Source organism: Lithobates pipiens, unplaced genomic scaffold (assembly GCF_037356315.1).
Source record: "Lithobates pipiens isolate NorthernLeopardFrog02 unplaced genomic scaffold, aLitPip1_a1.2 Scaffold_22, whole genome shotgun sequence".
NCBI lineage: Eukaryota > Metazoa > Chordata > Amphibia > Anura > Ranidae > Lithobates > Lithobates pipiens.
Genome location: NW_027507784.1, coordinates 74,532,472 through 74,555,610, shown reverse-complemented (window position 1 = coordinate 74,555,610; position 23,139 = coordinate 74,532,472). Strand labels below are relative to the sequence as shown.

The window sequence follows — 23,139 nt, the reverse complement described above, 5'->3', positions numbered from 1 at the left end:
GTACGCACACAATTTTATGTTCTTACAAAGAACAAATTTGCTTTGAGCATTACCAAAAATGGTTGACTTTACTTTAACAAAAATACATAAACTCGGGGGTAAAGGCTGAAGCCGAAGAAAGAAAACAATGCCACCATCAGCAACTATCTTCCTGCTTTCATTGCCTAAGCCCAATCACATCAACGGCTGCAAGAATCGGACTGGCGGGTCAGTTATTGTCCTTGTTTTTAGTCTGTTAGATAGCAGACCTTTTTTTTTTTTTTATTATCCCTTGTAATTTTAGAAGGCATTCTATATTAGCATGCTAATTGTCAAATGTTTTATTGTTCCGACTAGCTTGCCCAGGGCTGCTGTATTAAGTTTAAAATAAATTTTACTTTAAATGAATTCTGCCATGCTATGTTTTATGGCGTATTGTCTTATAGTTATTAATATATGTTCTTATATTTGAGGATGATAAAAGTGATTTTCTCTGGCTTGCATTGTGATATAATTGCAATCTCGCTCCCACATGCGCTAGTTAGATGCTAATAATGATTCATTTAAGCCGTGCGAGGACAGTTGATATATACCTTACAATTAAATTAATGCCAGCGTTCATGCTATGAAATCCCTATGTTGATGCTTAGAAGCATCATTTAAATGTAATCAATGCTCAATTTGGCCAATTCAAACCCTTTCAGAGCCATTTATAAGAGAGTAACGCGCTTGGTTCTGTAAAAATCAGAAGGAGGCAGAAACGGTTGCAGAAAAGGTTATGTTTTCCGCCGCGGCATGTGCCAAATCTTATTTTTGCTTATTTTCGAAGTGTAACGAATTTGCTGCTTTCTAAATGCATTTTGTCATCATTTAAGGCTGATGGTTAACGTTTATGATGTGTTCATTTTCATTTGAATTATGGTTTAGATGTTTCAAATGTTCTTCAATAATCCTCCAATTAAATTATAAAAAAAAAAGAGGGTAGAAGCATTTTCCGTCAAAGGATAGAAAATTGCATCAAAGCAGAGGGAGACATTAATCCGCTATTAATCTTTGACTGCCCACAGACAAAGATTGTATTATCTACCGAGAACATTTTTGTGATGAGTTTTATTTTAATATATACTGTCAGTTTAAGGAAAACTTTGCAGAGAAATATATGGGGGGCAACCATATTGGAATATCAGATTTCTTTTTTGAAAATGCTAATTTCTTGTCTGTCTCTGTCTTAAATACATTCTGAATAACTCACCTGAAACAAGCAAAATCCCCCCCCCCACTTCCCCCCCCCCTTCTTTCTCCTTTTTTCCAAAAACTTTTTATCTGATCCTATGAAAAGGGTTTGCTTTGATACTACTTTTTCCACAGTGGACCTCCATATACAATATTGCAGTGTTGCCTCCTGTTTGGTTTTGCTTGTGTGTTTCTGGTCAGCCCGCTTCTCTGCTCCAGTCTTCATCCCCAAGATCAGTGATGGCGAACCTTGCCCCCCCCAGATGTTTTGGAACTACATTTCCCATGATGCTCATGTACTCTGTTGAGCATCATGGGAAATGTAATTTCAAAACATCTGGGGTGCCAAGGTTCACCATCACTGGTCTAGATGTATATTTGTGGAGTGGACCTTACAAGGTATGAATTACTACCTTGATATTAAATATTATAACTTTTTTTTCCTCTCTCCCCCCCTCATATTCTGTGTATCAATGGTATATGTTAATATACAAAGATATGCTGATCCCCTACCCCTTCAACCTCTGCAGCAATGCTGACAGCACTCATGTGTCTATTTACCAAAGACAACCTCTGGATATGATGTTGAACGTATCTTCTTTGGTCGACCATGGCAAGGCCTGTTCTGAGTGAAACCTGTCCCGTTAAACCAGGTTTCAGGGTCTTAGCAATCTTCTTATAGCTTAGGCCATCTTTATGTAGAGCAACAATTCTTTTTTTTTTTCAGATCCTCAGAGAATTCTTTGCCATGAGGTGCCATGTTGAACTTCCAGTGACCAGTACGACAGAGTGAGAGCCATAACACCAAATTTAACATACCTGCTCCCCATTCACACCTAGGACCTTGTAACACTAAAGAGTCACATGACACCGGGGAGGGAAAATGGCTAATTGGGCCCAATTTGGACATTTTCACTTAGGGGTGTTGAGTTATTTTGAGGAGGCAGCAAATTTAAACTGTTATACAAGCTGTACACCCACTACTTTACATTGTAACAAAGTGTAATTTCTTCAGTGTTGTCACATGAAAAGATATAAAAAAATTTACAAAAATGTGAGGGGTGTACTCACTTCTATGAGATATATATATATATATATATATATATATATATATATATATATATATATATATATGTTCGAATGTACTTTATTTTGTATTGTATATTATGATTTGTCCCTTTTGATTTTACCCTAGGCTGTAACATGTGTGAGACCAGAAAAAGTCCTGAAGAATCGGATGTCTCACCATGAAACACGTTGACTTTGGTTCTCATTTTTGTATCTAATCTGTATTGCTCTCTAAAGTCTTGTTGATTAAGCCCATTTGAACCCCGCTTGCCCACTATATAACATAGATATATATATAGCGGTAAGGCGGCTCTACTGAGCCAGATCATGTACTAGGTACGTAATATGGTACTTCCGGGTATGGGGTGCACGTGCATGCCATGCTGTGAGTGATTAATTAAGCACATTAGATGTTGATTAGCGGGTGCCAGCCAATGGGTTACCGCTGGCCCCTGCCAATCATTCGGAATTTACACAGGACAGAGCCCTGCCTATGTAAACAAAACAGAGCCCTGTCTTCTCAGCACGGGGGTTTATATCTTCTGGAGGTCAAGTGGTTAAATTGATGTTTTTATACTGACTTTGGTTCAACTGCTATAAAGGATTCTTTGAATAAAAATAGACAATATGGAGTCTCTGAACTGCCTTCAGACATGCGTCGTAGACAGCGGCGCGCAGGTGCACTATTGCCATTAGCAGCATGCCGCTGCTAACGCCGATATGCCGTTAGTGGCGGCTCCCGTGCGCATGCGTGGGAGTGACGTCATCACTGCTCCGGCACTGTGAGTGGCCGGAGCAGCGACATCCGGAAGAAGATGGACGCTCCAGACTACGGGGGACAGAGGTGACATCGCTGGCTTCTGTGTCAGGTAAGTGACACATAATGGGCTACTATGTGATGCAGAGTAGCCCATTATGCTTTACCTTTGCAGGGAGACAAAGAAGAAGTAAACCCATCAGGGTTTACTTCCTCTTTAAAGTTCATGTGCGTGTAAAGGCAGGTGTCCCAATACTTTTTGGTAATATAGTGTATTTCCCAATGTATCAGGTTTTTAAAAGGCAACACTAGTGTCATATGATAGAAAGAAGGTAAAGTGAATACAACAAGCCTGTGAAGGGTGAGTCTAGGAGGAGTGGAGTTCCCACTAGGTGTCCCAAATTGAAGAGAGCAATAGATCCAAAGAAAAAGTTGGGGGAAGAAGGGGGGGGGGGGGGGTTCTGAGTTGTAACTTTAATTGTTTAGGTAACTAAAAGTGTTTTCTGCTATTGGTATGTATTAAATATTCAAGAAAAAATCTTGGCATGCTAAATGAGATCATAAAAAAGACTGCACAGAAAGCAATTTTTACCTTCAGACTCCGCATAGTATAAAGGAGAAAGATTTATGAAAAGGCATAAAAAAGCAGTTGCTTTCAATAGTATTTTACACTCATATAAACACAATATTAATGTCGGCTTTTGCATTCGGTACGGGGCTATGGAGCTCTGTCACTCAGCAAACGGTGTCCTCTAAAATTTAATGTGTGTCAGACTTCAAGAAATACCCCAACTTCGGCTCACACACACAAAAAAAAAATGGACCATACAAAGTAATAACATTTAAATCCGTGAAATTAAACTTTTTACTTGCGATAAACACAAAAATCCTCAATTTTAGCTTTTCAGCTTGAGGGGCATATAACTGTCTGTGTATAATATAGACTTTTGTAGAAATCCTTACAACAGTGTTCTCTATCCAGTAGCTTGGGAGCCACATGGGAATCGCATCTATCATAAAAAAATAAATGTATAAATATATAAATAAAAACACTTCTGTTGAATCATTTACTGCTTTGCTGTGAATAGCCTGCTGGAATTCAATATTCTGCTGTTCAGCTCTATTTATACACAATTGAAAGCTTCAGAGGAGGCACACAGCCCCCCCCTACCTGTCTTTAACTAGAACTACATCTCACAAGAGTCCTTTCCCTATACATAGTGACTCATATTTACTACAGTATATGCACTTTCAAAGTAAATTTTCACTTATCTTAGTTAAGGTGAAACAAAGTAAAAAGTCCAATGCAATGAATATTTAATTATGTGCAAGAAAAACAAAAAAACAAAAAACAAAACACACACATATATATATATATATATATATATATATATATATAGCCCTTGGACTTTCACACTGGAGTGGTGCGCTGGTAGGGCATCAGAAAAAGTCCTGCCACCAGCTTCTTTGGAGCGATGAACTCCCCACTCCTCTACCGCTGCTCCCCATTGAAGTCAATGAGGCGGCGCTGCGATACTGCCGGAGCGGCGTTTTGCCGGCAGATTTAACCCCTATAGGCTGCTAGCGAGGGGTTAAAACCGACTTGTTAGTGGCCAAATAGCGATGCTAAAATGACGGTAAAGCGGTGCTAAAAATGCCGACGCCTGGGGCTCTTCTTCATATTTATTCAGTCAATTGACATTTGATTAAAGCTCATCTGCTCTACTCTGTTCATTTATGTTTACCTACTCCCACTATCATGTAACCCAGTTCAATACTTTTTTATACTGCAGTGGAACCTTGGTTTACGAGTAATGCGGTTAACAAGCATTTTGAAATATAAGCAACTTTGACTCGGTTTGCGAGTGTTGTCTCACAAAACGAGCAGAATTCGAGCTAATGGGGTGTGCAGTACCACATTTGGCCAGAGGTGCGAGGGCGACAGTAACACTCCGAATGGTCTGGAGCCATTCGAAAATACTAAGGCCGCGTACACACGGGCGGATTGTCTGCCCAACTAAGTTCGTCAGACAATCCGACAGACAGTCCGTTCAACTTTTGAATGAACGGACTTGACCACACACGATGAGCAGACAGTCCGCCGAAAGCTTGCGCGATGACGTGTACGGCACGTACGACGGGACTAGAAATACGACGTCCAATACACTGCAATGCAACCTTCGGCGTGTAAATCCTTTCTGAGCATGCGCCATACTTAGTCCGTCCAACTTGCCTACACACGAGCGGACTGTCCGCTGAAACCAAGTTTGGACGGACAAAATTACGGAAATTCCGAAAGACTTAGTCCGTCAGACTGTCCGCTGAAAAAGTCCGCTGAAGCCCACACACGAGCGGATTGTCCGCTGAAACACGGTTCAGCGGACTAAGTTGGGCAGACAATCCGCCCGTGTGTACGCGGCCTAAGAATGACTTGGAAATACTCAGAAACGCTCGGAAATACTTAATTTCCAATTGTTTCTGAGGCTTTCCAAGTTCAGTTGAGCTGTCCCTGAGTATTTCTGAGGCTCCCCAGCACCCCCCCACCTCTGGCGACATGGGGTATTGCATGTAATAGAAGTCAATGCGGAAGGAATTATCTTTGTTTCCATTGAATTCTATAAGGAAACTCACTTTGATATGCAAGTGCTTTAGATTACACGCATTCTCCTGGAACGGATTATGCTCATAATCCAAGGTTCCACTGTATATGCATTATTTTTATACTTTAAAACTTTTTCAATAAAAATATATTGCAAGAAAACAAAAAAAAAGGATATTTCTCTTGGTAATATTAATTTTCATTTATCTTTGTGAATGAGGTGAAGCAAAGTGACAATTTACCATATTTACTATATAAAAAAAAATTGATTTTCATGTGGATATGATTGAATGAGTGTACTAATTAAATGATTGAAATCAGCACAATTTCACCACATTCATTAAGCTAAGGAAAAATTCACTTTACAAAGAGAAAAAAAAAAATTGCTTAATTAATGAGGTGAAGATGTGCTCTCTTTAATAATCTAATCATAAAATATATATAAAAAAAGTTTTTCTTTTTTTTGGTGGAGAATGCCGGCAACAACTTTTTTTTTGCCTTGCACTTGATTGGATATTCTTTGCATAGTGAATTTTTACCTTATTCACTAAGATAAGTGAAAATAAATTTTGAAAGTGAACATGCGCTACTCCTTTAGCAAACCAGGGCCACCTCATATTGACAAACGGAGATGTAGTTCTCACTTAAGACAGGTATGGGGCTCCGTATCACCGCTGATACTTTCAACTGTGTGTGAAATGTGAATGTAGGAAATCAAATTTCAGCAGGCTATTCACAAAAAAGTAGTAAAACCATCCAACAGACATTATTTGTTTGCATAATCATACATTTGCTGTAAAGGAAGCTGACATGATGTGGCATGCATAAAACCTTCATTGTTTTTTTATTGCACACGACTCGGTATTCTTCGCAAAGTGAACATTTACTTTGCTTCACCTCATTCTCTAATATAAGTGAAAATTCACTTAAGAAAAAAACAAACAAAAAAAAATAACTGCTCTAATCATTCAGTTATACAATACCAGGGTAGGCATGCTCTTCGGAGTGAAGGCAGCAGCATTATTTTGCTGGGAAAGAAATCAATCAATGCATGTGGATAGGGACAGAGAGGGGTGGGGATGGGGGGATTTCTGTAGTCCAACACACCCTGTGTGCCAGGGCTGCTGATAAGGCAGTACAGCCAGCTCTCCCTGCCTCCTGGCCTGGGCCCTTTCAGTTCAAAAGTGGGGTCTGGGCACCTGCAGACACAGACTCATCCTCCTGCAGTGCTACCAGCTTCTCCTCCTCTCTATCCCTCCAGTTGCACTGCAGGGGGATCAGTTCTAGTATCTGTACCCCCATCCTGGGCCCTCAGTGTGCCCTTTTTCCCAACATCACCTCCGGCTTCCCTCCTCTCTCTACAGAAGCTGCTGTGGGCACACAGGGGGGGGGGGGGGGGTTCAGGGTGGAGAGTTGGATAAGACGCCTTTCACACTGGAGGTGTTTTTCAGGCACTAACAATATCGCCTGTAAAGCAACTGAAAAAAGCCTCATTTGCAATCCAGTGTGAAAGCCGAGGGCTTCCATACTGGGGCGCTGCGCTGGCAAGACATCAAAAAAAGTCCTGTAAGCAGCTTATTTGAGGCGCTTAGGGGTGGTGAATACACTGCTGCTAAAGCACCCATGCCCATTGAAATCAGGGGCCAGTAAATATGTAATTTATTAACCCCTTTTTTTTCCCGAATGAACATAGTAAGTACCGATCACTCTTGTGTCCATTCATCTCTGAAACATAGTAAAATGTGTTTAGTTTGCGAATGAAAAAGAAGCCTCAGAGAGCTTCCTATTCATTCATCTGTGTAGCTAAAGCTGTAGAGAAAGCAGATGAATCTAAGGGGTTAATTTACTAAAGGTAAACAGACTGTGCACTTTACAAAGTACAGTTACCCTCTGCAAGAGCAGCTGTTCCAGATCTTAGTAAATGAGCAGAATATCTGCTGACTTCCCTCATCCAATCACGTGCAATAAAAAAATGAATTTTTTTTCATTTCCCTTGCACGTGATTGGGTATTCTTTGCAAAGTGAAGCCTTACCTCATTTACTAAGCTCTGGAGCAACTAAACCTGCAGAGTGCAACTGCCATTTGCAAAGTGCACAGTCTATTTGTCTTTAGTAAATCAATCCCTTTGTCCTCAGTCCCTTTCTCACTCAGTAAAAGGGTTGTAAACCCTCATTTGTTTGTTCTTTGTTATATTTCCCTCCACTGTCCAGTTTGTTTTGCAACGAGTGGTCCCGCTCCTCCTTTTCTGGGGTCCCCTCAGCGGCGCTACATTATTGGATTTAATTGACAGCAGCGGGAGCCAATGGGCTGCAGCACCACAGAAGGTTTTTTTTTACCTTAATGATGCATAGAATGTATTAAGGTGAAAAACCATGAGGGTTTACAACCCCTTTAAATGTAAGACATCTGTTTAGACCCCTGATATTTCACCAAAGCCCCCCAACAGGTCAGTTAAAAAAATGAAAAACAAAAAATAACATAAAATAAAATAATATAAAAAATGTAATTAAAAAATGTAAAAAATAAATAAAAATAAAATAAATAAGGACTCCTTCACATGTGCTTTGCTCTCTACAATTTCTGCCATGGCTGCAAAGCATAGTATCACAGCCACAACATGTATACACTTCTATCCATTGCCTCTGTGTTTGAGCTTTGGGGTGCCACACCTATGTGAAGAACTAAGGCAGGTCGGACAACACGTATGATGAGTGAAGAGTGGCAGGCAGTGTGATAAAACAGTCCTCTGCTCCATGACGGCTTCCAGCTCCTTACCTCCTCCTTCTAGGCGTCCAATAGGATCGCCTGTCCTTTTAACTAATCAGGTGACCAGTGTCAAAACCGCTTCCTGATTGGCCGGGAGGAGAATCAGTGTTACAACAGTGAATATTCATTTGTTGTTGTAATACACCTGGGTGGGCTCGAAACGCACTCTCTGCTACCCAAACCCACCCTATATTGAAGCCTATTAGAGTCTCTGGCTCTGATCGGCACTTCAAAAAACCAGACCCTCCACATTGGAATCCACGTGCTGGTGTCCCGAAAGGGTCCGGATGCATGGATAGGAGAGGCGGTGATGGAGGGGGGGGGGGGGAGTGCACCCTTAATGGATAGCCTTAGACTTCCAATGACAGGATTAGTTTATATATTTAAAATGTACAGTAATAACACAAACCTGTTTTGGAGCAGTTGGCATGGGTTTCATCACTAGAGTCTTCACAGTCATTGTCTCCATCACACACCCAGTGCGCTGGGATACAACGATCACTGGAACATCGAAACTGCCTCTCCGAACATGAAACCGAACATCCCGATTCATCGCTGCCATCTCCACAGTCATCATCTGAAAACAGGAGATTTTTTTCTTGATTATGATGTGTATTAAAAATGACTTCTTCCTTAGATTCCCTGTGGTGGGTGCTGTGCCCCTGCATGAAAGATATTCCCTAGCCCCTTGCCGACTGTCTAACCGGGAATTTACATCGTGGTTTAGATGTTAAATACCTGGGTTATGGCTGCAGCTAGATGCCATAACCCCAGATTTTTTTTTCCCCGCAGGCGGCCGGTTTTCCAAAAAAAAAAAAATTATCCCAGCGGCGGATTACTTTAAGAAGTGGCGGGAGAGGTGCCCCACCTCCAGCCACTTCTTGGTGGTACCCGGGCTTAGATTACCAGAGAACTATCTGGCATTGGCTGTGTTTTTATATAGAGATGAGCGATGGCAAGATGGCCACCGCTCATCTCTATGCCCTTGGAGGACCAGAACAATCACACGTCACCTCCAGCTCTTGGGCCATGTAAACATGTTTATTTTTTCCTTAAACCAAAAGATATATATACATATATATATTTTTTTCTTTTACTTTTAAGGCCGTGTTCACTCCACAGCACGATTTCGCTCACAGCAGGAGTCTGGTGCATCTCCATTCACCGTTTCAGGTCCAATTTTTGCCTGAATTCAGACCTGAAAAGAACAAAAAGACACAATTCGCACCGAAGCCGCTCCAGAGATGTGTGAACCGGCTCCATAGAGAGCCGGTCATAATCTCCTGCTATGCGAATTGGATGCAAGTAAAATCCGCATCCAATTCGCAATAGTGTGAACCCAGCCTAAGGGTAAAGGAAAGATTTGGGGTGTTTTAGACCCCAGATGTCTCCATAAAGAGGATCTGTCATGCTGTATTGCTATCACAAGGGATGTTTACAGGTTGTGCAATAGCAATAAAAGTGATCACATTTTTTTTTTAAATGGACAGTGTAGAAATGTAAAAAATGGAACAAAAACAAAACAAAAAAAAAAGTTTTAACACACCCCTTTCCCCCGCGTGCTCACGCGCAGTAGTAAACGCATATGTAGGTCACGCCCACATATGTAATCGGTGTTCGCACCACACATGTGAGGTACTGTATTGTCCCAAACATCAGAGCGAGAGCAATAATTCTAGCACTAGACCTCCTCTGTAACTGTAAACTGGTGACCTGTAGAAATATTTAAAGCTTTGCCTAGATTTTTAAGTACCGTAGTTTGATACCATTCCATGGGCATGCGCAATTTTAAAGCATGACACGTTAGGTAACTATTTACTCAGTGTAATATCATCTTTCATATTATACAAATAAATTGGGGTATATATTATAATTTTTTTAATTCATAATAATAAAAAAATAAAAATAAATAACCTTTACAATCACTTTAAGTGGTTAAATTGACCTAATGTACAGACCGAAGTTCCTCCCTTTGATCTAAAAGATCCAACTGATACATTGTTTGTAGTTATTCTCTTAGCGCTGAGCAATGTTAATAAACACTTTCTTTTTTTTGACAGCTTTGAGCAGAGAACGCCTCTACACTTGTTACATAGAATCGTGGAAATGCCGGATTAAAGTGATTGTAAAGGTTTTTTTTTTTTTAAATAACAAACATGTTATACTTACCTGCTCTGTGCAAGGGTTTACAGAACAGCCCCTGTCCTCCTTTTCTGGGGTCCACCCATGGCGCTCCTGGCGCCTCCTCTTCATTGGGTGCCCCCACTGAGAGGCACTTTCCATGTGGGCACCTGTGTGTGCACGCTCCCAAGTCCTGCTGCTGCCGCCTAGTGACACAGACAGCAGGACTCTGCCCCGCCCCCTGACTCTGTGTCACTGGATTTGATTGACAGCAGTGGGAGCCAATGGCTGCGCTGCTATCAATCTATCCAATGAGGACCCGAGACAGCGCAAGGGGTTTGAATCGAGATTTCAGATTTTTTATCGTGCAGCTCTAATATATGATATATATATATATATATATATATATATATATATATATATATATATATATATATATATATATATATAATTTCAGCTTGAAGCAGAACAGACATGCTAGCATTTTCATCGTCATCAATAACATAAATACACAAATTCTAACACAATGCACACAATGCATGTTATATAAACAACAAGGCTATATGACGATCGTCAAGCAGTCAATAACATCACATGTGTGCTGCAGTATTCTTGAAATGGAATGGGAAATTGATATATGGTATTACCCACACCTAGAATAAATGGAGACACACGCCAAGTACAATACTTGCCTGAGTCACATCGCCATTTGTGGCTGATACATCGTCCATTTCCACAAACAAACTGCGTCACAGGATCGCAGGTCTGCAGCTCTGCGGGGGAAAAAAACATTTAAATGTTCATCACTAGATGAAGAATTTTACTTTTACGACAAAACAGAATTGACACAGAGCAAGAAATATTCAATAAATATTCAATATTCAAGATGACAAAGCGACAGACACGTTAAAGGGGTTGTAAAGCTTTGTGTGTCTTTTTTTTAAATAACAAACAAGGTATCTGTTCTGTGCAAGAGTTTTTCAGAGAGTGGCCCAGATCCTCCTCTTCTGTGCCCCCCCCCTGTGGGGCTCCTGGCTCCTCCTGGCATTGAGTACCCTCAGAGACCAACTTTCCAAGGGGGCACAGTTGCGGGCGTGCTCTCGAGTCCTGCTGCTGCGTCCATTGACACAGACAGCAGGACTCTGCTCCTCCCCTGGCTCCCCTGTGCCAATGGATTTGATTAACAGCAGCGAGAGCCAATGGCTCTTGCTGATATCAATCTATCCAATGAGGGCCCAAGACACCGGCTGGCAATAACATGGTGTGGGAGGATTTCTGCCAGTCACAGGCTGGGTCACACAACGCCAATCTGTGTCTTAGAATAAGAGGGAGGTGAAGCCACCATTAATCTACATGTAATATCCCGTCCCCATTCTGTTACGCTGGTTAGTGGACGTGAAGGAGGAGGAAGGGAGTGGACTGGCATTTACCATTGTCTATACACCCACATGTGTGCCCTCAGATGATAGGGAGGAAATGCTCAGCATAGAAACTCACTGAAAACTGAGCATGTGCAGAGTTGCCACCATAGCTGCAAAATCCCTAACTGAATTGGGGGCATGAACATAAGGTGAAGATAGAGAACAGTAGGATCAACCAGGTTTTTTGAAGAAAAAACTGAAAATGAATCTCATAGTGACTGAGTAATTATAAACAGTGTGTAATACAGCATTTATTATTATTATTATTATTAATAATAATAATTAAACCCATCAGAGTTTACTTCCTCTTTAAGGGGGAGCAATTGAGAACATTAAAAAATAAGCTACATGTTTTTACCAAACCCTGGGCTCAAATGGGAATTAGCCTTAAAAGTAACTGTTAAAATAAAATTTTATTTAATAAAAACAAAACACAGATTAGCATACTAATCTTCCTGTAATGTTGTGACCGCCACTAGGTAGCTAAAGTAGATCGAGGTGTAATATAATTTTTATAGCATCATGGTGTTCACACCTACAACAAGATTAATGAATTCTTGCTTCCTGTTGTGCAGAGAAGGATTAGCAATTTATATACAGATAGAAGATAAGGAATAAGAAGAGAGCGGCGAAGAGAAAGGAAAAAAGTAAGAAGTAAAAGGAAACAAAAATGGTTAAAGGAGAAGAATGGCCATACATCTCCTATGGATCACAGGCGTACAGTTCATTCTGCAGTCCTGTGATCCAAATAACCACCAGGACAACTAAGGGAGAATGGGAAGTTGTCCCAATGCAAGCTCTTCTCTTCTCTACTAAAGGTTTCTCTAGACCATCCTAAGTACCTGACCATTGAAGCTCCACGTGTTTCTGCTCAATCCACCACTCCAGAAAGGATCACTTTAATACTGTTTACTTTTAATCCATCAAAAACTCCTCCTATCTCAAACCCTATGTTATCCAGCCATGTCAGCCCTGAACTCCAGTCCTAACTATACCTTAATTGGAAACACCATAACTAAATAATTTGCAGGGGTATCCGTGTACGTTTAGCCATATAGTAGGTATAATGATCAGGTTTCACCAAGATGTTGGCCGAAGAGTGTATTTGTTTTTCACTATGTAGCAGAAAAAATTTACGCAGGCCATGATAGTACATAAATACCTACCAACTTTTTGAGATGGGAACAAGAGACACCTATTAGCAAAAGTAGGTAGGGATAGGACACACCCTCTGCCACACCCCCTTAACCTATTTGCGCTGGGCGCATGCAAATATGTGGCCTTTCAGTAGTGAGGCCTTGGTGCCGAGTGGCCACATACAGTATTTGCGTGCAATAGCTAGCGCCAATAGAGCTGTGCCGAGAGCATGTGCCCAGCACAGTTACTGGCGGCTAACGGAAAGCTCCAGTTCGCTGCTGGCTAACTAGAGCTTTCTGAACATGGGACAGCCAATTGCGGCGGTCACATGATCATGAGCCCTGCCTCGCCTGTCGCCATTCTAAAGCCCTTAAAGGGCCAGCAGGAGACAGCTCCAAGTGGTTAACTCCTTCCTGACTGCCTCACGCAGATATACTGCGGCAGAAGGGCACGTACAGGCTGATTAAAGTACCTGTACATGGTCCTTTAAGAGACGGCTTGCAGGCGCGTGCACCCCCGGCGGCCAGGAGCTTTGTGACCATGATTGCGGGTCCCGCAGACTCGATGTCCACAGGGATACCCACAAATATCTCACGGAGAGGAAAAACGGGGAAATGCTAATGTAAACAAGCATTTCCCAGAAACGGTGATCAGTGTAATGTAATGTAGTGTAATGTTACACATAGTCCCTCCCCCCACAGTTAGAATCACTCCCTAGGACACACTTAACCCCTACAGCGCCGCCTAGTGGTTAACCCCATTCACTGCCAGTCACATTTACACAGTAATCAATGCATGTGAATGGTCCCAAAATCACGCCAAAAGTGTCCAAACCTGTCCGCCATAATGTCGCAGTTACGATAAAAATCGCTGATCGCTGCCATTACTAATAAAAATTTTTTTAACAAAAATGGCATAAAATTATCCTCTATTTTGTATCGGCCTAAACTGGGGGAAAAAAAATTTTTTTTATATATTTTTGGGGGATATTTATTATAGCAAAAAGTAAAAAATAATGAGTTTTTTTTCAAAATTGTCGTTATTTTTTTGTTTATAGCACAAAAAATAAAAACGCAGCGGTGATCAAATACCATCAAAAGAAAGCTCTATTTGTGGGGAAAAAAAAACATCAATTTTGTTTGGGAGCCACGTCGCAAAACCCTGCAATTGTCAAAGTGATGCAGTGTCGAATCGAAAAAAACGCTCTAGTCTTTGGCCAGCCAAATGGTGTGGGGCTTAAGTGGTTAGAGAAGAATTATACAAAAAAAATATTAGTTAAACCCACAAGTGTTTTATTTTATTTTTTTACCACTACTATTCATTTATACTGGCTTTCAAAATTTACAAATGCAACAATTTAGAAAGTGGATGAAAGGTTTAGCACTGGGAAACACTTTTTGACAGATAAGCAGTGCATTTTATGTAGAACTATATAGATTAGATCAAAATGAGGGACAAATGAGGAGGAATGAGGGACAGAGGGACTTTGTTCCAAATCAGGGAGAGGACCTCCAAATCAGGCACAGTTAGTAACTATGTACATAGCAGCCAGGGGCGGACTGACAATTGGGCCACTCGGGCACTGCCAGAGGGCCCCAGGCCACTAGGGGGCCCCATCAGGGTTGCCAGCCTCAGTAAAACCATGGACAGTATGTAAAAATCTGTGTTTTTTTTTACATCTGTCTCTGAAATGTCCCTTACCGACATCCTTTTGGTCTAAAAATCCTGAGATTATAGCTGCCCCACCTCTCCAGTACCTTCTCAGCCAATAGAAACATGTCTGTGTATACTGTGTGTACATGTATGTGTTAGGGTTGCCACCTGTGCAGGATTCACCAGGACAGTTCGGGTTTGGAATCATGCGTTCGGGTTTCAGACTGCCTGAAACCCGGACACATTATTTAGACTGGACTATGGCTTCCCAGCAGGGTTACTGGCTTCAGTTGTTTAAGCTGAGAGTGTCTGTTACATTCTTGGCACTGCCCAAAGCCAGCACTAACAATCCACCCCCAAACACACACACAGATGGGAGAAGAGAGAGGGCTCGATCAGCACCTCATCCTCCCACCCCTACCTCTCTGTGTCTGCTCACACGCCAATCCCCAGTGCTGTGCCTCAGAAAAGGAAAGTTGGGGCCGGAAATATCAATTCAGCAGCCTCGGATAGATCTGGATGAGAGGTGCTGACTGCCAAGGGGTGAGTGAGCTCACCATCCATCCCTGTCTGTCACTGAAGTCTCCCCCCTTCTCTCTCCTGCCTCTGAGTGAGTACACTAAGGTAAATCAAGGTTCTCAGAGCACCCCTTATACCAGAGTCCCCCTTTACACCAGAAGCCACAGTGTTCTCCCTTACATTAGAGTCCTCTCCGTACATCAGAGTTCTCAGTGTTCCCCCTTAAATCAGGGTTCTCAGAGAATTGCTTATGTTAGAGGCCCCAGAGTACTCCCTTACATCAGAGTCTGCAGAGTCCCCCCTTACAGTGAAAGGGAACTCTGCGAGTTCAGATGTAAAAGGGGAACTCTGTGGACTCTGATGTAAAGGGGGACTCTTGTTATTAACTTCATATTATTAGAAATGTTATTTAATGGCAAAATATATATAAAGTTTATACTATAAAAAAAAAAAATTGCCGTGCTCCGCTAAAGTGTTCGGGTTTGACTTGAAGAAAAGGTGGCAACCCTAGTATGTGTAAACTGTGCGATTGTATTCTGTGTTTGTATACTGTGTGGCCCCATAATCTCTGATTGCCCGGGGGCCCCATAAGTTGTCAGTCCGCCCCTGATAGCAGCAGTAGATGTATTCCGTCAGAGAAAAAAGAAAGCCAGTAAAAACGTACAATTTGTCAGAGCCGGTCTATAACCAAAACACCCACTTTAGGCAGGCTGACTCTTTAAATATCCTCTGCAAAGGGCTGCGCGTCGTATTGGAAAAATGTAAATCAATAAGAATATAATAGTAAATTCATTTTAAAAACCCACTTCCTGGCATTCTGTCCCAGCCTATATGTCACTGCAAATGTATTTTGCGCCATGAAAAATAAATGCAGCTGTTTGTGATGTAGGTGTAAGCACTTGCAGGATTTATTCTAAAGGTTACTGTTTTTGTTGTGCGCTGTCATAGCTAGTGGAGTCATTAGAACTGTGCTTGTATTTTTCTCACCTCCAGATTTAGTTGGATTAGTACAGGGGGTGAAATTTACAGCGTGCTTAAAATGTTAACAGTTTTAAATTGAAGATAATGCTTTTTTTTACCAACGATTCATCCACCCACACTATAATATTCTTCTTCCTTTGCTTAAAGCGGTTCTGCACCTTAAAAAAAATATTAAAAACCAGCAGCTACAAATATTGCAACTGCTGACTTTTAATAAATGGACACTTACCTGTCCCAGGGTCCAGCGATGCCGGCGGCAGATGACGAGCGATGCGGCTTCACTGCCCGGTTCCCTACTGTGCATGCGCGATTCGCGCTGCACGTCTCTGCTGGTCCCCGCTGTGTCCTGGGAACTGTGTGTTTCCCAGAACACAACGGGGGGCGGGGCATCTGCGGCGCGGTCTGCGGCGGTCTGTCCCGGAAGTGGGTGCAGATACCTGGGTTATCCAGGTAACTGCACCCCCCTCGCCCCTGAAAGGTGCCGATTGTGGCACGGGAGGGGGGAGGGATCAGATAAGCGGAACTTCCACTTTAGGGTGGAGAACCGCTTTAATAGTTATGTCCATGCAGGAAAGACATAAAGAAATACACAGTGGCATAATTTATCTACTGTACATTAAAGAAGACTAAGCCATTCTTACGGTTCACAGCAGCCAACCAGATACCTTGTTTCATTTTCTCACGGCAACTCTATAAAGGACTAGAGGGTGATGGTAGCCATTTGCAAAAGCACAGTTGGGTAAAGTCCGTGATACTTTTTTATTGTCACTAACTGTTAAATTTCAGGTAGTAACAAACACTAAGGCTGGGTTCACACTATTGCAAATTGGGTGTGGGCTTCATGTCAGCAAGTTATGACCGGCTCTCTATGGAGCCGGTTCACACATCTCTGGATCGGCTCCAGAGCGAATTGCACAGGAGCCCCGTACGCCTTCTAGTCTGACCAAAATTAGACCTGATACGGTGAACAGGAACGCACCAGACCCTTGCTGTGAGCCTCTCCGTACTGCAGTGTGAACCCAGCCTTAATCTCCTGTGCTTGAGAGTGGGCCCAGAGATATTTGGAAGATTATACTTCCACCCTGCCTTTCATGGATAAGCCTTGTTTTGCTGCCCTCATTAAACTGGGGGAGTCTGGAACCACTGAAACCACAAAACAAAACAAAAAGCGCACACACCTAGTACATTATCCTAAAAACATTACTTTATTATTGTAAAAAGTAGTAAGTATTATAATCACATGATAAAATTGTATCAAAGCTCATCATAAAGAACAGCGCCATCCAGTCTACAGTGCATCATGACGTGTGAAAAAATAACCGAGGATAACTGAGGACTAGCTTCTTCCTTCAGAGCCAGTAGGGTTGGGTGCAGGAAACAGTCCTGCTGGCTCTGAGGAAGAGGCTAGTCCTCGAAACTTGTTAGCATATTCGTTCTTCTTTTATCCTGTCACATGTCATGATGCACTGTGAACTGGATGGTGCTGTTCTTTATGGTGAACTTTGATAGAATTGTTATCCTGTTAGTATATTACTTAGCACTTTTTAGAATAATAAAGTTATGTCTTTAGGATAATGCTCTAGGTCTGTGCACCCTCTGTTTTGTTTTGTGGTTTAAGTAAAATTTCAGGGCAAGCTTTCGGGAGGAGGGGAAATACACCATCTTCTAAGATCCATGCAGTACTTGGACCATGGAAGACATGTGTAGACCCTACAACTTGTTCTAAACCAGGGGTAGGGAACCTCGGCTCTCCAGCTGTTTTGAAACTACACGTCCCATGAGACATTGCAAGACCCTGACAATCACAGGCATGACTCCTAAAGTCAGAGGCATGATACAATTTGTAGTTTCAAAACAGCTGGAGAGCCGAGGTTCCCTACCCCTGTTCTAAACAATATTTTTATTAGGCTTGTGCAATTCATTTTGTAACGAATCGAAATTCGGCCGAATTTTGCATTTTTCGGACATTCGGATGCATCCAAATGTCCGAATAAAAAAAATAACGAATACGAAAGAAATATAACAAATGAATTTGAATGAATTCGACATGATTCGGTAATTCTTTAAAGATCTAATGAAATAAAAGGTCAGCTCAAAGTAAATCTTATAGTCCAATCAGCTAATTAATTTTGTGCCGGAGGATGGATTACTGTCAAAGTGCATTCCTGAGAACTGAGTTAGAAGGGTGTTTTATTGTATTTGAGCCGAGGAGAAGAGACGTTGTCATTGTGTGTGTTAAAAGATTCAATAAACAAACGACTTTCCAAACTACGAATCATTATCACGAATGTCTATACATACATAAATAGCAAATTTCAACGAATACGAACGAATGAATTCAACACTCTACAAATAATAGCGAATTATCCGAATACGTATTAACATAACATAACGAATATAACAGAACAAAATGATGTATTTTATGAATGACAACGAACCGAAACTAAACAAAATTTTCCGTTGTGCACAAGTCTAATTCTTATCCTCCAAAAATAATCCAAGTTTACCCCCCCCCCCCCCCCCAAAAAAAATAACTGCAAGGTAAAGGCATATGCATACTAGCACATTATGCAGAGCTTATCCTCAAACTAAGAATTCCATCGGCACACTGTCACCTCTGCAGAGGCTTCCATCTTTACCCGGACTTCCTCCTGGGTTCTCAAGCTGTAGCTAGTTACTGTAGTTGTGGTCATACTGTATGCACTGCTCTATGCACACTACAAATCCTATAGTCCATAGTCCACCTCGGAAGCAAGCAAGAGAGACTAACTATGTTCCTATATACAATGTAACCATGGAGAAGGAGAATAAACGTGGCCACCCTTCCAACCGGAAGTTGGCAAAAAAAAAAAAAACTATTTGGAGATCTGGAGCAGGCTTGGGGCAAAGATGGTACGTTTATCGAGTTGAGAACACATACTTGAATAGTTTTTTGCTTTAAATTAAAAGTGCAGGATGTTACAAAAAAGAAACAACTCATCTATGTGGCTGTAGCATCTGTCCAGTGCTGTTGCTGTCTTTTGTCGGCTCTAAGATTGAAAACCCAGCATTTTCATGATTGCTGAGTTCTTGATCTTCACTGGACAGAGAGAGAGGTGACTGTGGAGTTGATTTACTAAAACTGGAGAGTGCAAAACCTGGTGCAGCTCTTCATAGAAATCAGCTTCTAGGTTTTATTGTCAAAGCTTCACTGAACAAGCTGAACTTAGGAGCTGATTGGCTACCATGCACAGCTGCAACAGATTTTGCACCCTCCAATTTTAGTAAATTAACCCCTTTCAGTCACCAGCTCACTGCTCTGCCCCTCCACAGCTCACTGGAGTGCCAGACTGGAAAGGGGGCAGGAGTGGCTGGTTCAGTCTCTCACTGGCGCACTGAAAGGCTGAGCTAGATCCCTCTTAAGATTGATGTTGCACATTTATTTAGATATTATTGATTTCATGTATATTTAATTCAGCGCACCACTATTCTTTCTATATTCTGCTTGTGTGGGTTCAGACATTTCCCTTCAGTGTGTGCAGCTGTACATTAGTTAGGCATTTCCCTTTTGGTGCAGGAATACCCTTTTCTAAAAATTTTGAGCTAGATCCCTGTCTGTGGTATATCGGTTCAATGCGTTGTCAACTGTAGATCGACTTATTGGCAGAGATCGATTGGAAAAAAATTATCATTTATTGAAGCATGCATAGCCACTATTACATTGACCACCAATGCAAGAGGCATAGGTGTGCGCAGCCTATTGCATTAGGGTGTGCACCCCAAAGCTCAAACACACATGCATGCATGTGTATGTGTGTGTACTGACTACATTGTGCTTAGCTTCTCCTGAAAGGCTGAATCATGTCCAACACTGCAGGCTGTGTTTAGTCCTCCCCTTCCTGGCTGCACCAGCTTCCGGCACCTTCTGTGTTAAAGTCAAATAAGGAAAGCAGGTGAAGGGGGCTAGGCAGTGTTGTTACCATTGGCTAAGGAGAAAGCAGAGACATGGAGCAACCGTAGCCTCTGGCTTTTTACAGACACTACATGGTTGGCAACCTTGGTGATTAGGGTGTGCCCAGGCACACCTGGCACACTCCCTGCGCACACCTATGGCAAGAGGGCAAATTTCCACCAAAAATCTAAATTAGAAATCACTTTTACATTGACCACTAATGTTAAGAGACACCACAATTGTCACTGTGTTCTTTATCTGTTAACATTTGTTTAATTTCAAGAATATTGCTGAAAATTATTATGTTACATAGGTTAGGGCGTGGTAAAAAATGATCTGCCCTGAGTATCAAATACTCTAGGTATGCTATATTTTTATTCTTTTCATTAACATATTCAACATGTTACTGCTAATGTACCATGATCTGTTTTAGAAGGGGTTCCCTGAGATCTGTTAATGATTTCAATGGTTCCTCCAACATTATAAAGGGCTCCTCTAGAGACACTATTTCACCAAAGTTAGAGCTTTGCTCACATATAAGCATACCCCACTTTAAGCACACTCACTTTACATACGCTCGTGAGTACGGACATACCCGTGAGTGTACGTAAAGTGGCTCGCAAGTACAGACATCCCTGCACCACGCAGCCACAGTATGGCCTGGAAGAGGCGGAGATTCTGCCTGGAGTTGTCACCAGTGAAGAGGCTGCAAGTGAAGAGGCAAAGTTCCCGCTGACCATCCCAGAGTTGCCTGCCAGCCATGCCCACCAGCCAGCCCTGAGTTGCCCACCAGCCAGCCCAGAGTTGCCCACCAGCCAGCCCAGAGTTGCCCACCAGCGAGCCCAGAGTTGCTGCCTAAACGTAAGAGGATTACTGTACAGTACTATAAACTTCAGTCCCTGACACCCCCCACTCCCCCACTACAGCCCCTGACCCCTCTCTACAGCCCCTGACACCCCCACTATAGCCTCTGTCCATAACACATTGACTCTACTTTCTATACCAATGACCTTCAAGTAGTGTACATATTTTTCTTTCTTTTTAAGTCTTGTCTTTTCAGCTGCAAATGACTAATCTGTGATATTTCACTCAAAATATTCCCATGTTTCAATTAGTACAATTCTTTAAAACAATGACTCAGAGCTATAATGTAAAATCTTTTTTCTGTAGCGATCTGATATTCAGCAATTTAAAGTATAACTAAAGGCATTTTTTTTTTAAATTGTAGACAGAGTAGAGATGGATTAGAACACCTAGTAGGTTTTTATTGCTGTCTGGATCCCCGTTAGGGAGGTTCACCCTCTCTATATCTCCTGTTTACTATTATCATTGAGAGGGAAAGTAAAAAAAAAAAAATCACACATTTTGGGTTGTTCCTAGAAAAGTAATAGATGGGAAATGTTTCAGTGGGGACACTAGTTCTGATGACCAGGGGGGCAAGATTAAAGGAGTTGTAAAGTGTCAAGGTTTTTCACCTTAATGCATTCTATGCATTTAGGTGAAAAACCTTATGTGGTGCAGCTCCAGTTGCTGTCTTGTGTCCTCATTGGGTAGATTGATAGTAGGAGGAGCCATTGACTCGCTGTCAATCAAATCCAGTGACATGGGAGCCGGGGGCACTGCCATGTCTGTGTCAATGGACACAGCAGCAGGACTCGGGAGAGAGCCCGCATGAGTGCCTCCATGGAAAGTGGCTCTCCGTGGGAGCACTTGATGATGAGGAGGAGCAAGGAGCACCTCCGGGGGACCCCAAAAAAAGAGGATCATTGCCTAGAGTAAGGCCTACCTATAGGTAGTGTAAATTTCTCCTAAACATGTGTCGTTTAGGAGACATTTCACTTGCAGTGTGCCGATGTTGTCATTGGCGCATGTGCTGTGTAGAAACGGACCACCGTGCCGTTTCTTCCCCCAGCGTGTGCTGTGACTGATTTCTCCCACACATGAATGCGACTTTGGCTAGTCAGAGAGCTGGAGTCTGCGGCCCCGGAAGGAAGAGGGGCAAAGATGAATGTGGCCTGTACAGGGGACAGCGCAAGCTCCGTTTGCAGGTAAGCATCAAATAATGGGCGAGAATGCAATGCGATGCATACTAGCCCATTATGATTTTATTTTACAGGCCTTGCTGGGAGCAAAAGAGAAAAGTAAAACCCATCGCTGAGACTTTATAAGGTGGATTCAAATACAATTGTTTGCAAAGTGTACACGGTTTTAAAGAGAACCAGTCAAGAGTTGGTATTTTTTAAGAACTGGAATCTCTAATAAAACAGAAGGGGGTCGGCAGAAGAAAAGACCAAAATAAAAAAAAGGTAATGATTAAGCACAGATTGTATGTGTGAAACTCATCTACGTGAGCGAATTCTGGTGTCCGAGGTGTTATCACGGTGCTTTTCAATAAAGGCATTTTGAACCTTTGGATGTGCAGCCATTCTTCTTTTTCAAATATCCTACAGGGGCGGGCCGGAGCTAGGACCTAGCTCCATTTGGGTCATCATATACACCTGGAGCCGTGGATCCTTTCTCCCTAGAAGAAAAGACCAAGTGGTCCATTGAACCTGCCCCATGTTTATTTATTTATTTATTTATTTATTATTTTTAAATTTGTTTTACTTTTTATCTGAATACAGATCTATTTTTATTCCAGGCATGTTTTGAATCCACGTATTGTTAACTTATGAACTGTTATAATTGGTCCTGTTTATGATGTGTGTTCTTATGATCCTCAACCACTGGCAAACAGCAAAGCCAGGCCCTGGTCCTTTCTGAAGTTTACACTGTGGATCATCAACCATCTCTAGACTAGGACTCATCACAGTCTATGATTTAACAATGAAGAAAAATCAGCATAGTGATGAGGGGCTTCCTCTGCTTTCCTCTCTTGTAGGAATGTTCACTGTGTTAGACTGACAGCAACAAAACCTCTGAGTGTTGCTGTGTGGGTGTAACAGAAAGCTAATATCCAGACACTTTATATAC

At 41.9% G+C, this 23,139-nt stretch overlaps 1 protein-coding gene across 1 annotated transcript in view; it reads right to left on the bottom strand.

The window, feature by feature from the left end:
* The window catches only part of LRP1B (LDL receptor related protein 1B), a 2,110,020-nt gene that overhangs the window by 884,572 nt on the left and 1,202,309 nt on the right, over positions 1–23,139 (bottom strand). Inside the window, exons 19-20 of the mRNA XM_077447755.1 lie at positions 11,217–11,297; positions 8,813–8,980 (exon numbers count right to left, since the gene is read on the bottom strand). Of these exons, the coding sequence (XP_077303881.1) occupies positions 8,813–8,980; positions 11,217–11,297 (249 nt within the window). The remainder of the gene's footprint in view (positions 1–8,812; positions 8,981–11,216; positions 11,298–23,139) is intronic.